Here is a 17,357-nt window from a genome sequence, read left to right on the forward strand (position 1 = left end):
CGGTCATGTGGGGGCCTGAGGTCACAGAGTATATTTTAGGAAGGTCTCTTGCTCAGCCTGGAGCTCTAGGCAACTTGTACTTTTTCTGCTAGTTCTAACCACAGGGGCCCTACTAGCTACAGGTTCAGGCAGACTCCTGCCATGTCTCATCCTAGCAGATGACAGCTCCCTTGAGCAGGAATTTCCATGTAGAACCAAGTTATGAGTTTGAGGTTTTTTTGTTTGTCTTTTGTTTTTTTGAGACAGGGTTTCTCTGTGAAGCCCTGGCTGTCCTGGAACTCACTCTGTAGACCAGGCTGGCCTCAAACTCAGAGATCCGCCTGCCTCTGCCTTCCAAGTGCTGGGTCTAAAGGCGTGTGCCACCACGCCTGGCAGAGTTTGAGTTTTAAAAGTTTATCACTAAATCTTTACAGCCCCACCCCTGGTCCCTACTGCCTCCTCGATAGAAAGTCCTATGGCTAGCAGCTTTGTTGTCTGGCTTGGGCAGAAGCATCTAGAAGAGCAGAGCATGTAGGACATGAGTTTACTGCTGGGCTCTCAATGGACCATACAGACCTACAGTGGATGAAGCATCACCCCCACCCCGGTCTGTCGCAGGGTTTCTTACAGGGTATCCATTTTTCATCACAAGCAGGGCAACTCAGTACTGGCAATGCTGTTTTACTGAAGGTCTGGAGTTGCACAAACAGATCTTTAGAACATAAGATGGAATGGCTTCATCCATCAGTTATACTGAGCATTTAGAAGAGGCGAGTACCAAACAGTTCTGCTTCTACATGATAAAAATTCCTTACGATGCCATGATTTAAACAGTCTATCAGAGCTGAGAGCCACCTTCCTTAGAATGGCTGGTTCCCACAGAGGAGGAAAATGCATGCTGCATGAGGAGTCAAGTATCTTTTTCACGTCCAAGTTCATTCTAGTCATAGAACATCCTGTCACTGGAGCAGGAGAAAGAAGTCACAGGACTGTTCGGAATTCATCAAAAATGAAGTTAGGCACATGGGCTTCAGCCACCTGGAATAGTAAGCAGAAGTTAAATTACAGCATTGGAGCTCAAGAAATTCAGTTTTACATATGAAAATTCAAGAAGTGAAAATATCTGTTGGAGGAAGGTGAAGCACTGGAATGAGCTGAGTCGCACAGGTAAACTAGGAGACAACCCTTTCATTGCTGGTAGCTGGTTTTAATGTCTCCTTACTGTGCACCATGCCACAACACCTGAGGGGGGAGGCCCATTGCCTCTACAAGCAGGCTTTGCTCCTAACGGCACTAGGATCTGGGAGTATGCCAATGAGAGACAATAAGGAGAAACCCAGAGGCTAGAGGAGAACAGGAAGGGCTTGAAAGGCCTGCATTCCTTAACTGTTTGGAGGAGGAGGAGGGTGGCATGGAGGTGAGGTGGGGGAATGGAACAGGTGATCTCTATGAGCTAGAGAAACATTTGAAAAACGTGTGTGTGTGTGTGTGTGTGTGTGTGTGAGAGAGAGAGAGACAGAATGAGCATAAATATTGTATTAAAGACATTTAAAGAGAGACAATCATGAGGAAGGAGAACAGGGGTGCTCAGAAACAAGAGACTGGATTCAGCTCATCATGGGAAAGGCTGATGGACCTTGCAATCTCATGATACTTTTGCAAAATCTAGGTATACCCTTGTACATGGATTGGGAAACATCAGCACACTTATGTATTGTGTATGTTAATCTCTAGCAAGTTAAATTCCTACCAGTGCATTTCTGGGACTCTGGGGTGATTACACCATTGAAGCTTTAAAGCACAAAGCTAAGTTCCCCTTAAAGACAGAGGTTGCTATTTTCCCATTCACATTATGGAGAATAAACCCTTTCAAGCCCAGAGCCCAGAGCCCCATGTCTCACTTGGGAGTCTAGCTTGGTTTGCACCTGGATATAAGAAAGAGCCTTTCTCAAATGTTTATCCTGCTTGTACTTTATTAAAACTGTCTGTTAATATCTACCCATCTCCCTTCTGAACACAACAGTATCAAGGAAATGTCCACTTTTTTTGGTTTATAGTTAATAGTTCCTGTTTCACCTCTCTCTTGTTTTTTGTTTTTTTCGAGACAGGGTTTCCTCTGTGTAGCCTTGGCTGTCCTGGAACTCACTCTGTAGACCAGGCTGGCCTTGAACTCAGAAATCTGCTTGCCTCTGTCCCTGGCCAGATAGGAATCCCTTCCTTGCCTGCTTACCTCACAGAGCTAGCCCTCAAGTGGGTGGAGTGTGGAGGGAGACGGCAGCCCTCCACTGTGCAGGGAAGACCTGTGCAGCGGACGGTAGGGCGCAGAAGTGGAGGGCTGAGGCAGCCTATAGGACTTCTTTTCTAACAGCTTTGGGTAGGTCATCACTGTCATCATTTCCTGTCTATGGCTTACCCTTCGTGGGAGTTTTGTGTACCGAACATAATCTTCCAGGAAGAGAAGGGCGCCCACAGCATCTGCAGGCATTTCAGGCATCTTCTGGCTATAAAAGAAGTCTGGGTCAGCTAGCTGCTTTGTTATGTTGACACGTCCTTTCTTGAGCAGTACACCAAGTCTAACAAACCCACAGGGCACCCTCTTGATTCCTATGAAGTAATTAACCTGCTCTTATTTCGGAACCAACCCTGCAGGAAACAAGCTAACAAGGAGCTGGTAGGTAGGTCAGGGGTAAAGGCACCTGCCTCTAAGGGTGATGGCCTTGGCTCCATGCCCAGAACCCGTGAAGGAAGAAGATCTGGCTCCCTAAAGGCTGTCTTCTGACCTCCACATGCTTGCAGTGAGTGGAACATGCACACATGTGTACACACACAGGCTAATAAGTGTATAATTAGAGAAAAGCAAAGCCAATCCTAACCTCGCCTCTGGCTTATAACATGGTCCTGCAGTCTGTCTAGTCTGGACAGACAGGTCTACACTCTAGAGTCATCTATCTCCCTTTGATGTCCTTCGGACTCCATGAGGCAATCAATGCCTGTCAACGCCCACACTTCCCCATCCTCTCGGCCTTCAGCTACATTTGTTTGCACACCCATTTGAAGTAAATGAGTAGCTGGGACTGGTGGTACCAGACCTGCAATCCCATCTACTCTGAAGGCAGATGCAGGAAAATTTCAAATACAATGTCCACCTGGGCTACAGACTAAATTCAGGGCCGGGCTGGGAAACAGTGAGACAATGTCTTGAGAAGCCAAAGGAGGGCTCAGCTTCAGAGCTCTTAGCTGATGCATACAAGGTCATAGCATAGCAGAATGATCTGCTATGTGGGCAAAAACAACCAAATGGCAATCCGCTAACTTCATGTTCAGCTAGGCTGACCCTTTCAGGCAGCATGGAGTGGAGCTGACGCAGTGTCCTAGGGCCATGACTTTTGTTTGTTTTGTTCTATCCTAGAAACCCCACAAGTGAACCGAAGGGAGCACAGACAGCACTCGCAGAAACTGAAGGTTTACGTTTTGTTCTCTAACAGCACCTTGTGATTCCTGTTTTGTTACACACCATGAACAAAGACTTGCCTGGCCATGAAACTGAGGAATCACTTCCTTCCATGTCTTAGAGGCAGAGGAGCAGGAATGAAGAGAGGTGGAACCAGCATGGCAGAGGCACAGGTCTGCTTGCCTTCTCACCATGTCTCCTATCTCCACCGAGACCCAGGCTTACTTACAGAGCCCCGGCCAGAAGAGCGACAGGCATTTCCTGGCAGGGGAGCACAGGCTAAGTAAGCACGTGGTGCTTGCTCCTTGAGGAGGTGCCCTGACTTGTTTGGAGACCTCAAGCATCATCCCCAGTCCTGTCAGGACAGTGATGAGAGGCATTTGTCCTGACAGGTTGCAGTCCCTCTTTGTGGCATTAAGTTCCACTATTTCTGACTGGCCCTCCGTACCTTGTGCACTGCTCCATTGTGGAGCGAATAAACTGGCCAATCAGTGCCAGGAATTGCTCGGTGTACCGGGAGTGGAACTGCTTCAGCAGCGTGAGCAGACCTAGGACGAGTGGTGGCCAGTCAACAGGGTCGGCAGGCTTCCGGCAGACCATGCCTGTGAGGGAACAAGTTACAATACCCAGTGAATTACTTGCTTTTGACAGTGTCCACTAAATATCAGCTCTCATCAATATCATCACTGCTGGCAGGAGACTATTTTAAGGAAACAGTAGTTCTGGGCTACCTCTAATTCTAGCTGTGGGGTTGGTAGGACATTCTAACAGTCTGAAGACTTGGTTTTTATCATTACTGTTGATTTTGTTTTGCACTATTCATACCTCTATGGTAGAGATTTAAGATGTACATTAATGTGAATAAGAAAACAAAAATCACCTCAAATTGACGTAAGTTAATGGCAGCATGGTATTCTAGATACCCAGAAGCATCTTACTAAGTAAACTCAGCTAAAATCTGGGAAAAATGCTTTAAAACTGTGTTTAACAACAGTTTTGAGTGTTGATGAGGATAGAATCTGCTGAGGTCAACTGAGTGGAAGAAGGGTGGCGCAGATGTGCCTGAACACCACGCTTTGGTCGCCCACTTGGGACTTGTGTAAAATCTGAACACTCTTGGACCTGCCTGCGTGGCTCTGCTGAGGAGGGGGTGGAGTTTAGGGTGGGGAAAGGGGAAGAGGATGAACCTGCCCCCGCATTACACCGGAGGCAAGAAATAACCTGGATGGTTCACAAACAACGTAAAAGTTGAAACTACAGCGTTTCTAAAAATGAGCTGGGCAACAAAGTCTTCGAGAAAACATTTAACAGTCAAAAGGACCACTGAGTGAGGCTCATTTCTGATCCGAAGACTCAGTGTCCCACTATCATGGGTCCGCCTTTAGTCCGTCCCACCAATATGAACAGGTGGACAGAGTGCCTGTGAGCACTTGGTGGAAGAGGCCAAGGTAGAATTCAATCAACATTGTGCCTCCCCTCCACAGCGAGTACTGCTAAAGGGCCATGCCTGGCAACAGGGGGCACGAACAGGAACTGTCAGAGGAACAAGGCCTAGAACTAGTGACTGTTTCTGAATGAGAGGAATAAAAAACAAAACAACAATAACAACAACAAAACAAACCAAAAACAAACAAACAAAAAAAACCCTCCTAAATGTTAGGCTCTAAACAGGATTCACTTTAAAAACCTTTTAGGAGAGAGGAAGAAAGCTAAAGAAGTGTTTAAGGAAATAGTAACAGTCTTGCTTGTAGAAATGTTCTTATAGTGCTACTTACTGAATGACTGCAGTGCTAGGTACTTGTAAAACCAATGAAATATTAGAGAGCATTAAAAATAACTTGCGTAGTTAGATGTAAAGTCTAGAGACAGAGGAATCTCCTAGGTAATTCTAGACATGCTCACAATAAACTAACAAAAAATTAGTTGTATTATTAGCCAGGACACCTACACTGAGAGCTTTGGATATGCTTGTAGCAAAAGTCCCAGCATGTAACCATGTGTACATTACAGTCTGAGCTGCTCACATATCAGTCTTGTCTCCATAACTTCACTGTAACGCCTATGATATAGTCCGGGAGGCTGTAGCACACGGGCGTTTGTATGAACCTAACATGCACATTAAAGAGGTTTCTTTCATACCATAATCAGCTACGTGGGCACTGACTAAGGAGAACCAAGTAAAGATGCTTCACACTGTAGGAGGCAGGCGTACTTGGCTGATCTGGAGCCCACTGTGCACACTCCATCCGTGGTATGCAAATGCAGTGGTGCAATGACACTAGTGTGTATTTGGTTACGAAAAGGTCTGATGTATGACACGGCATTATATTCAGAACTGTGTCTGTAGACACTGACCTACTGCTTGTTAATTACAAAGCAAACATTTGGCACCCATCATACCTAGATTTTTGTTATACTGAAGTTTTGGCAACTGCGCGATCAAAAACAGAAAGTTGACGATCGGGAAATAGGGTAAGCGCTTCGTAGTTATGTAAATCTGGAAAGAGAAAGATAAGAAAGAGTTTCTTCATCTTAGAGTATCCCAGACCACAGTTTCAGTCAGAAAGCTCTGAGAGCTGCCTGCAGACATGTCCTCACATGTCGCTCTGTGCACCTACCTACATGCTTTAGTCCTATAATGCTCCTTGGAAAGAGCGGCTCTGCTCAGAGACTAGAGTTCCCCCGACCCCAATCCTGTTAATATCACTTGTAAAGGGAGGGGCGAGAGGTGACAGGTAAGAGTGGCAGGGGCCAGCAAAATCAAGCGCAGTGAAGCTGTGGGGCTGGGCAGGGCTCAGCAGCTAGCCATGGCTTCGCTTCAGATGACTCAGTTCCGTTCCCAGCACAACCTGGTGGCTCACAATTGTCCTTAACTCTAGATCCAGGGGACCCGACACACCATCTTCTGGTCTCCTTGTGTATCAGGCACATACATGGTACACATACATACAAGCAGGCAAAAACTCAATACACAAAAAGTACATCTTAAAAAAAAAAAAAAAGAGTAGTGAAGGAAATGTACAGGTGAAGGGAAAAGAGCCAGGAGGCAGAGCGCAGAGCCTGACAGCAACCGCTGAGGAGAAAGCCAAGTCCTCCTTTGTCATAAACTTCTGCAGGCAGTCTCCCTCTCAGTTGACATGGCAGAAAACTCAGGGCAGACAAAGCCATGCCATCCCTCAGCTGGCCTTCAGTGCACAGAAGACAGGGAAGCAGGCTGGTTCAGAGCCCAGGCTAGTCACCGGCTAGCCCCTCCCCTATCAGTGTGGAGGCTGGGGGAGTCCTGGACCCCTTCAAGCCTCAGGCTCCTTGCCTGAAGACAGCCTGTTGACGGGACTCCTTAGTACAGAGCACTTGATGTCAGTTGCACTTTATTTAGGTTCTTCACCTTAGCTTAATTTTTAAAAAAGATTTATTTATTATTATATGAAGGTGCACTGTCACTGTCTTCAGACACCCCAGAAGAGGGCATCAGATCTCATTATGGATGGTTTTGAGCCACTATGTGGTTGCTGGGACTTGGACTCAGGACCTTTGGAAGAGCAGTCAGTGACCACTGAGCCATCTCATCAGACCATCTTAGCTTAATTTTGAGACAGGATCTTATTATTACAATTTAAAATTTCCTAAAATAACCAGGGTAACCCTCTCGAGAGGCCATGTTTCTGCATCAACATATGTGAGTAGCCCTGCTAAGGAGGAGACATTGAGAAAGTACAGCTCAGGACAGGTACTGACGTCTGAGGAACATCAGTGCTTTCTGGAGCACGGAGCTACACAAGGTGGAGCCTGGCACTTGTAATTGCAACTCCGTTCGGTCAGCAGGGAAGTGTGAACAAGACAGAGTCATGTGACCATCCAAGCCCCAGGCAAATCTGCACTGACACTTTACTCTCAGCTACGGCACATCGGCCTCACAGCCAGGGAGGTGACATCATTTAGAAAAGGTCATAACCTGACAGCATGAGGTTCTGAATGTAGGTTTCTGGAATATTTTCAGTCATTTGTTATGTAGACAAAGTCACCTTTTGTACCACACAGCCCTGTACCCCAACCCAATTTTATATTGTAGTCATTAACCTTATTCAGGGGGTTGTGAATGCCAGCCGCCTCCAGATAGGCTGTGATTTCATATAAGAGTGTGTTATCTTCTTTGGGGTAAGGAAGCGAAGGGTCCCGGTAGTGGGCTTCGATGTCGGCCAGGAGAGCCCTAATGGAGGAGAGAAGCAGCGATGAACACGAGCGGGCAGCTGAGTTTATACATCTGTAATCAACTCTCATCCCTCTGCATCCCAGCCCGCAGGCCTCTGACTGTGTGTCACTGTGAGACCTTACCCAGAGTCACTTAGCTCTTGGAGTCAAGCTAAACCAAGTGGTTTCACTACTGAGATTATGAAAACAAATTATTAACTTGTATGTGCATGCGTGCATGCATGCATGTGTGTGTGTCTCTGTGTGTGTGTGTGTGCCACTGAAGCCAGGTGAGGGTGTCTGAGCCCCTGGAGTTAGAGTGCCAGTTGGTTGTTAGACATCTGACAGGGCGCTGGGACCCAAACGCTGGACCTCTGAAGAGCGACAGCGCTCTTGCTGCTGTTCCGCCTCTCCAGTTCCTCCTTATTCGGCTGTTTTATGAACTGGCTGGACTGTTTCTAAGACCTGATTTGCTAGAAGAGCTGACTTTGGGATGGAGAAGCTTGGATTGTTTATCTGTGCAGAAAGAAATGAGAGCAGCTGTTTGGAGGGGAGGGGATGTGTGGTATGTTAGCCTACTTTCCCCTGCTCTCTAGGTAACCATTGCTTAGTTCTTTAGATTCCTCCTTTTGGAGATTCTATTAACAGTTACATCAGGACACAGACCTAGTAGTGCCACTGTGTGTTATGTGAGCAATACCTGTTAAAACCCAAAGGCCTCAAATGAATAAGATGTAAATCTGGGTGCTGGGAAAGTGGGCTGTCTCAACCCTGGCACTTACTTATTGAGATTATCCAGGGCAGCTGCCAGATGTCTGGAATCAAATCGACAGGAAGAGTTTAGCTCATTGGCGATCTGTTGTCTCAGGATCTGCATCTGTCCAACCTGAGAACAAGGGAGAGAGGGGATAGGTGGCACACGGGGCACTTGAGGGCAATCAGCAGGGTGCACACCACCCTGGCAAGGCATCCAGGGATGTGCCTTTGGTTGTCACCTGTCTGCTACACTCTCTGTCTCCCAGGAGCCATGGCAACTTTGGTGTCCTCTAAACGTCTCTGGCTGTCCTCTCTACCACCTAAGCAATGGTCACACAGCAGCTTCCTATCTGAAATAACTATTTTTAACACCAGGTAGCAGTTCAGGTCAGTGGTTTCACTGCACCCTCACTTACACAAAGTAGGAGACTAGATTCTAAAAGAAGCTGCTTTCATCTAAATAATCTATTGCCTCATTTGTCTTTATTCCTCATTTCTGAAGGCACAGTGTTTTATTCATAGCATATGGATAACCTATGCACCCAAAGACTCCTGCTTCTTGACATGCATGCAGGCAGGCACAGCGGGGAGAGGAAGAGATGCACTGCTGTAATACCACGAGGAATAAACTTGATCTGGAAATGGACAGGCCAGAGCACTGCATGGACTTGGAGGAAGTTCCCATTTCTGTTCAGAAGCACCTCTGACTGGAGGCATTGTCTTAAACACGTGGGAGCTGTGAGTCCACCCAGGGAAAGCCCAGTCAGTGGCAGCTCCAGAGGGAAAGACAAAGGAATGAGCAGTGTGGGAAATAAGAAGAAATCATGGAAGTCCAGCTTTAATGACAAAAGGAAGGAATAGGTTTTCATAAACCATAAAGTCATATGTAAAAAGTAACTTTTAAACCATGGTGTTGATTATCCCTGCTCTCCAAAGCGTACTTTCATTACACAGTATTGATTAGCCTGCTCCCACGGTATACCTTCATTACACAGTATTGATTACCCTGATCCCATAGCATACCTTCATTACACAGTATTGATTAGCCTGAACCTATAGCATACCTTCATTATAGCCTCCAGGTAAGCGCTCCAGATCTTCTGTGTTTTGGTGATGGCAGAAAGATAAACTTTACTTGAATTTGCTGAAAGTTAAAATATAATCTTAATTCAGTCAATTCAGGAAGGCTACAGTACCTTCCTGTCTGCCCTGGGGAGTCTCAGGACACTTACCCACTATGCTCTTTAGAGGGTTAACAGCACTCATGAGCATCTTTAAAGTTTCTTGAACAGTTCTCTCTTTCAGGATAATTTTCTGAAACATACTGAGGAAATTCTACAAACGAGAAGTCACAATCAAAATGCAAACGTAACCAACCAACGTTCCTGTTAGCACAACTGCATCTGCCTGGGTCACATGGCCTCCAATGGGAAGGCAGCAGGTACTCAGGTTTCTACTAAGGGCAGAACTCTGAGGAGGAGTTAAGGCTTCAAACACAGGTTTCGCTTTCCCAAGCTGAAGTTAACTAAAGCAATCTACCTATACAATTACAATACTGGTCAAAGAAGCTGTAGCCTACTCTCAACTCTTATCTATCTAGTAAAATCATCCGTGCCTCACATAGCATGGGAAGTCACAGAAGACAGGGAGTTCAATTTGTGAGGTGAGACCTGCTATTCTTCCCAGACAGAAACCAAACACGAGGTCTGTAGCAGGCAGCCTTTGTCTACTTGGCAGGGCTCATAACCACCGAGTGGGTCTGAATGTTTCCAGAGAAGCTTAATAGCAAAGGGAAGACCTACTCTGAACAGAGGCAACCCGTTCCCAAAAGCTGGGTTTCAAGGCTGACTTAGGACAGAGAGTAGGCCAAACAGACGTCCATTGCTATCTGCTTCCTAGCTACACAGGAACTATGAGCAGCCACCTCACTCTGTGACCACAGTGGAAGCCAATCTGGGTGCCAGGCCTTCCTTACCATGATGGACTAGAGTCTCAAAGCGTGACCCTCAACATAGCCTTCCTTCCTTAAGTTGCTCTTGGTAGACATTTTACCACAGCAATGACAGCAGTGACTGGTGTGGGTCCAGGCTCACCTGTAGCTCTTTCACAATCATGAAGCACAGAAGCCTGTCCAATCCATTCAGACCAAAAGTCCCCAAGGTGGTCTGGATTTCTGAGAAGAGGCGACTGCTGGTCACTTCTTGATGAGTTTTCATGTCATACCAAGTGTTCAGCTGGTCTATGTAGCATGTCATTCTAAAGCAAAAGGGAAATCAGAAGTCCCAGAAGCTCAGGGGTATGGGATAGGAGCCCAGAGCACTGGCTACATGACTTCTGTTTTAGACAGCCTTACCAAGTAGTATGGTGTACCCTGGGCTTACACCAGTCCCACCCCAACCTCCTGATGCTAGGATTGCAGGGGAGAAGCACTGCTGGTTACGACTCATGTGTCCTCACTTCTGGCCAGCACTCTATCCTGTCTGCTGATGACTGCCCGATGCCCCAGCAGGAAATAAACTTCAGCTAGGCCTCCTTCCCCACCGCACACACCTTCCTTGGCTGTATTTATTTCACTGGGCTGAGCTATTACTGGGAACCACACTGAGAAGATGAAGGTAAGTTCAGCTGCCAGGTTGGAGGACTCCAGGGCCCGCTGCCTTCCTACAGACATTTCGTAAAATGTCCGTGGACTGAGGACAAATGAGAGCCTAGTACCAATTTGGAGACAGGAAGCTTAGAGTCTTTGAGTGGTGATGTGAGAGGGAAGGTGAAGCTCATTAAACGGTGATGCCTAACTTCTTGGCACCCCTCAGCGACTCTTCTTGGTCTTGGGAATGGAGTATGGTGATGATAATGGCAAAGAGCACCATCATCTATTGAGCACTCGGTGTCATCCTGTCACCCACCCTTGTAACAGCCTTGTGAAATACAAGCCAGCTAACCTCCATTTTAGCCAAGGAGATGTTGGAGGGCCAAATAGGCCTGCTCCCAAGATTATATAACTTCAAACCTTTGCTTCTCAAGCTACTGAAGGGCCCTGAGTAACTAGTGCACCCCGTAGAAGGCATGGGTGTCCTCGTCCCACCCTAGATCATCACAGCGGATGGTGGGTGAACCGGCCTGGCAGGTCAGCGGGCTGCATGTTATAAACACCATACACCATACACACATGGGGCTTAAGAAGGAGCTGACAGCCTCAAGAGCCAGGAGTTAGACTTGAAAGTAAATGTGATACATCCTTTATATGCAGGCCCAGGGTGTCCTGTCACCCGGTGCCAGCACTTTGAATGTGACACTTGAGAGGAACCTAGCTCTGATGAATTTCCAGCCACGTCAAATCTCTGCTGAAAGTATGAGCAGGTTACTAGGCAGGGTAGATTTCTACAAGGGCTTGGTGGTTTCAGCTACCTACACAAGGAACTATTTATTTTCTTGCCAGTGACAGAAAGAATATATATCTGCTAGAAATCTCAAAAAGTTCATCTACAGTTGACTGACTTTCATAAATCTTGAGGCCGAGACTAGCAGGCAGTGTGGAGTGTTTAAGGAAGGCATATGCTTTAGCAAGACAAGGGTAGGTGGGGAGAGACAGGATCCTTCCTTTCTCTCTGGGAAAGCCTGCCTATCATGAGCCTCTGTGAGCATGTGCCCATGTAAACTGAGTCACAAGACGCAAACCTGCTCTTTCCTCAGGTGGTCACCACAAACTCCTTCATCCAGGCTCCAAGGAAGAGGAAATGGGTTTGGCTGGATCTACTGAGTGGCTCTGTGTTATCAGCAATAGTTTTAATCACATGAGATTTTCCCCAGACCCTGCTGAAGGCTGAACCTATGTGATAAGGGCACGGACTGACTGTACACAAAGCTTGTATGGTGTGCCCTTAACTGGCACAGTGCTATGGGGGTTGGGGCCTGGCATGATCTAGGTACATGCTTTTGTGCCTAGATTTCTTCATCTGTAAAGCGTTAACAGCAGCAAGGCCTGCCACCTCAAATGCCTGTGAGGAGTGAGTATGCAGACTCGGGGGATATGCTAAGAAGGGACATGGGCCAGTGCTCAGTAGATAATGGCTCTTATTAAGTGCTTGGGTGCTGGACTAAGGACAAGGGAGCACACATCAGTGACACAGGCATGGATGTCGGGAGGACTGAAGCTCAGCCACACTCAGAAATGCTTACTTTGGGTCTGTGATCCGCAAGATTTCTCTGCAGAGTCGACCAATAAATGTTATAGACTCATCCACAGGTGCGAACTTGGGGATTGGTATATGAGTGGATTGGTACATACTCTGCCAGTCTTGAATCTAGAAAACAAAATCATAAATGTCTAGTTCAATTCTGATAGTGTAATTTGTTATCTTTTCTTTACACAATGTTACAAGCAGTGCACAAAGAGGAACAATTAAGTGTTCCGTGGTTTTGAAGAGAAAACATTTTAAATGGCCACCAAAGTCCTCCCTCCTCAAATGCTACCCAGAACATGAAAAGGAAGGGCTAGAGGTGTGGCTGAGTGGGTAGAGCGTGTGCCCAGCATGAATCCAGGGTTCCACTCCAGCACCTCAGCAGCCAGGTACAGTGATGCAGGTCTCTAATCCTAGCGTCAGGGAGGTGGAGATGGGAGGACAGAAAGTTCAAGGTCATTCTTGGCTAAATAGTGATTGGAAGGCTAGCTGGGCTGCAGAAAAGTGAGAAATAGGAGAGACGGAGAAACATGTTTTTTTTGTCTTGTGAGTCGAGATGGACAATGAAATCTAGAGATGTAAATTATCATAAACTTCAACAATCTCTTGAAAGTGTCACCTGCATGTGTCAGCCTTGTTAAATGCTGTGTAAAAGCAGTGACACTTGACTTTTGTTGATATTTTGTGGTTCATTAGATATAAAAAACAACTTTCATAGCTATTTTTCAAAGAAGATACACAAGGCCCATAAACAGATAGTCATTAGGGAAGCAGGCATCCAAACCAGGTCCATTCCCGCCCTACAGGGCTCAGAAGTGGAGAGTGGCAAGTGCTGGCTGGGGCATGAGGGAGGTGGACGCCCATGCTCTGCTGAGGGAGGGAGGGAGGGAGGGAGGGGAGGTCTGTAGTGCTGCTGTGGATGGACTGGCGATTCCTCTACAAGCCAAACAGCAGCACTGGGTCATGGGAGGTTTCAAGGTTCCCACTCTCAAGTCACTGTGTTCTAATGAGCATATCAGCTGCTGCTAACTAAGGTCACTTGGTGACATCTGCTTTCTCCTAACACAGAGCTCCCTGAGGCCAGGTTCCATACCCACTTTCCTCTTACCAGCAAGTCTCTGAAAGGTGCTCTGTGGGACTCAACCATTTTCAGTAGCATTATTTAGATGAAAATCAGCAACAACAACAACAACAAAACTTTCTTGTTGGTATTGCTGAGATGTAGAGTGTGTATTTTAAATATGAGAGATAACAGATATAGTCAAAAATTAAAAAAAAAAACTTGTTCAATACCTTTGTTCTTAAGAAGTTATTACACTCCTGTTCCACGTTATAATTTATAATACGAGAGACTTCCTCCTGCCAAATCTTCAGACCATAAATGCTGACGTAGTCCTGTATATACTCAAAGGAGCGATGGAACCCATCCATGGTGGCCCCCAGATCTTTCAGTTTGGGCATCAACTCACTTGGCTACACAGAGACGACAAGAAAACTATCAACAGGAGCAAACGGTCAACACTAACACGTCTGTTAGACCTTAACTGACACACTAAGGCACTATAGTCATGGGTTTAGACATTGTCAAAGCTTTAGAAAGGTTTCCTCCTGCAGCCAGGTTGACTGGCAAGTAGTGCTGTTAGACACTCTTACCAAGAATAGACATCCCTCATTTGGGAAGGAAGCCTCATACAAAGGATATAAAGATGAACATTGGTGATTTCAATAGTATCAATTTATGAACACATCTAATATTGTACACCTAACACTTAAGTTGAATTTGTTGAAGTGAAACATTCCTTACACAAAAATTTATGGCCTACTCATTTTTCTCTTTAGAAAAATTATCATACTTTCAAATAGATAATGGAAACTTATATATTAAAAAAAATAAACAACCCAGTCTTTCCAGTTTCTATCTGTGCTATGGTAAACAAGTTCTTTGGACAGTAAGTAACTCTTAGTCATAAGCATCAATTCAGTTCTTAAAACACAGGATGCGGGCTGGTGAGATGGCTCAGTGGGTAAGAGCACCCGACTGCTCTTCCAAAGGTCCGGAGTTCAAATCCCAGCAACCACATGGTGGCTCACAACCATCCGCAACGAGATCTGGCGCCCTCTTCTGGAATGTCTGAAGACAGCNCTGGCGCCCTCTTCTGGAATGTCTGAAGACAGCTACAGTGTACTTGCATATAGTAAATAAATAAATCTTTAAAAAAAAAAAAAAAAAAAAAAAAACACAGGATGCACAGAGAGAATCATTTTAAAAGGGATTTTTTTTTGAGTGGATTATAGAAAGAATCAAAAGAGCATGTAAGTTGTCACCAGAAAGCATATATTGGCTTTGCAGGAGAGAGAAGGCACTGTCTTGTTCCAAATGGTGTCCCAGTGCACGCTGGGAACTGAGTGATAGGTCCATTCTGGGCATGTGTACCTTGGCACGAGGGTTGAATATCAGTCCCCGGTGAAGGGCGAAAGCCACGCGTTTAACCAGCTCTTTCCTTATTCCGTCTTCCAGCAACTGCTTGGGATCCACCTAAGTGCAGATCAAAGGCATTCGACGGCGGCAGGGAAAACAGGGCGGTGGCTCAGAAGGTCTGCAGTGCAGCATTTTCCGACCTCATCTCTAAGTGATTTACATTTGTAAAATTCTGTCCCTAACCATCTTTAGAGGGATAGACTGAATTTAGGACTCTGTTCAGCTCAGTAAGCCTCATGGTAATTTTACAACATATTACCAAGCTGAGAGATATGGACAGTTTTTAACTGCTTTACATTTTAATTATTTCATTAAATGTAAAGTGTTGTTTCTTACAGCCAGTAGGAGATGGTGAGATGAAATTCCAAGTTCAGGTCAGATAGTCGTCTTTTATTATGAGCAATCAGGGTTATGTTTCTTTTTTCTTCCATCAACAAATGGGTAAAAATGAAAGTTTTGAGCAGCACGAGATGGCCACATTCCTACCCGTTCCACATGTAATTACCAGAAAATCAAACAAATTGCCACAGGCCACACACAGCAGCGCTCAACCCTTACCTTGATGATGCCCACCAGGGTCGTTTTCATCATCAAGATGCCCTCAGTAAAGATGGAGATGGCGTGAGTGAGCTTGGCAACCTTTAACAGCAAGAGAGGGAGGGGAGATGAAATACATCACAGGGGAGAGTCCTCACCCCTATGCATGGCCAAACGACTGGTCAAAGTAATGCACTGGGCAAAGCCAGCAGTGTGTAGTTGTGTAAAGGACACTGATGTGCCCGTGCCTGGGATGGATGTGAGGCTCTGTGGGGCACAGTCGCTGTGAGCAGTTCTTCGTCCTTTTTTTTTTTTTTGAGACAGGGTTTCTCTGTATAGCCTGGCTGTCCTGGAACTCACTCTGTAGACCAGGCTGGTCTCGAACTCAGAAATCCGCCTGCCTCTGCCTCCCGAGTGCTGGGATTAAAGGTGTGCGCCACCACGCCTGGCTAGTTCTTCCATCCTTTAACATAGCACTTCTCTCTAAACTTCAGAGCTGGCCTCAGGTCTAAACTTCTTCAGAGCTGGCCTCAGGATAAGCTGCCACTGCCCAGCTTCCTGAGTGTAATCAGAGCATTTTCCACTTAACAATGGGTGTAACTTATGCTAGATAGGCTCACTGAGCTGTGACTGCAGCTTGAGTATCGCACGTACAAAGGAGGATGTGGAAAGTCAGGTCGTGGGACAATGACAGAATGTTCAAGAGAAAAGAGCTCCATCTCTACAGAGAACTCGGGTGGGGAAGGCTCTCGGGGACACTCGGGAAACATCAAGAGCACTAAGGACTGCAAACCACGTTATCGCTGAGAGGGCAAGAACACAACCACAGGAGGCCTGCTGGGATCCCGGGATATGCCAGGAGCCACTGGCCGGGGATGCTTCGTGATGGAGCTTCAAATGTCCAAAGGCAGAAGTCAAGGGCATGGCACCTCATATCTCGGGCCAAGCTGAGCGTAGTCCCGCAGCTTGTCCTTGTCCAGGCGTGTAGGCACTTCCATGATGTCATGGGTCTGAAGCTTGATGATCTTCAGGAGAGATGTGAACATGCTTTCTGGAATGATCTGCAAAACCTTTGATGAAAACACCAGGAAGAAATACAGTTGAGAATCTATATGGGTTTTTTTTTTTTTTTTTTTAGCTGATGAACAAGGAAGATGAGAGCAAGAAGGTCCCAGTGTATAGGACGACAGTTTGTGTAAGAAGTGCTGAGAAACTTAAAAGAACTAGTTTGAAAACTGTTAGAAGGGTGTAAGACATGTGTACACACCTTTAATCTCAGCGCCAGGGAGGCAGAGGCTGGAAAATCTCTTGTGAGTTCAAGGCCATCCTGGTCCACACAGCAAGTTCCAGGACAGCCAGGGCTACATAGTAAGCTGTCTCAAAACGACTGCTAGAAAGACAAGCTCATGCCATCCTACCACTGCCCAAGATGTCAGTAACATGTAGGAAGGGTCTCAGCCAGTGCATGACACAGACTGACTCTGAACTCAGACATGGCTGGGTCCTGGATCCATCACAAATGATTGGAGCAAGGACCAAGATTCTCCTGAAGACCTGAACTAGGTTCTAGTAAGAGAATGTGAGCTGTGATCTGCCTCTGAGCAGCCCGCTCTGCCCCTGAAGAGGCTACGTCACCTCTGCTCCTCAGCTTCTGCAACTCTGAGGCCAGAGCATGTAGAAACCAGTGTGATCTCCTTACAAAGTAAAGCACACTTGCACGTCTGCAGCTTCACTAAGATATGCTTATATCTGGACATTTCTGGGAAGAAACCCGAAGAACACGAAG

General features: G+C 46.3%; 1 protein-coding gene across 1 annotated transcript in view; it reads right to left on the reverse strand.

Annotated features, from left to right (window-relative positions):
- Positions 1-644: 644 nt before the first annotated feature.
- Positions 645-17,357, reverse strand: part of Washc5 (WASH complex subunit 5) — a 45,433-nt gene continuing 28,720 nt past the window's right edge. Inside the window, exons 16-29 of the mRNA XM_021182760.2 lie at positions 16,501-16,641; positions 15,593-15,673; positions 14,990-15,091; positions 13,849-14,028; positions 12,554-12,678; positions 10,468-10,630; positions 9,607-9,709; positions 9,439-9,518; positions 8,401-8,504; positions 7,508-7,637; positions 5,831-5,927; positions 3,879-4,032; positions 2,393-2,480; positions 645-1,017 (exon numbers count right to left, since the gene is read on the reverse strand). Of these exons, the coding sequence (XP_021038419.1) occupies positions 961-1,017; positions 2,393-2,480; positions 3,879-4,032; positions 5,831-5,927; positions 7,508-7,637; positions 8,401-8,504; positions 9,439-9,518; positions 9,607-9,709; positions 10,468-10,630; positions 12,554-12,678; positions 13,849-14,028; positions 14,990-15,091; positions 15,593-15,673; positions 16,501-16,641 (1,605 nt within the window). The 3' untranslated portion in view covers positions 645-960. The remainder of the gene's footprint in view (positions 1,018-2,392; positions 2,481-3,878; positions 4,033-5,830; positions 5,928-7,507; positions 7,638-8,400; positions 8,505-9,438; positions 9,519-9,606; positions 9,710-10,467; positions 10,631-12,553; positions 12,679-13,848; positions 14,029-14,989; positions 15,092-15,592; positions 15,674-16,500; positions 16,642-17,357) is intronic.

This window comes from Mus caroli, chromosome 15 (genome assembly GCF_900094665.2).
Source record: "Mus caroli chromosome 15, CAROLI_EIJ_v1.1, whole genome shotgun sequence".
In the NCBI taxonomy this organism is placed as follows: domain Eukaryota; kingdom Metazoa; phylum Chordata; class Mammalia; order Rodentia; family Muridae; genus Mus; species Mus caroli.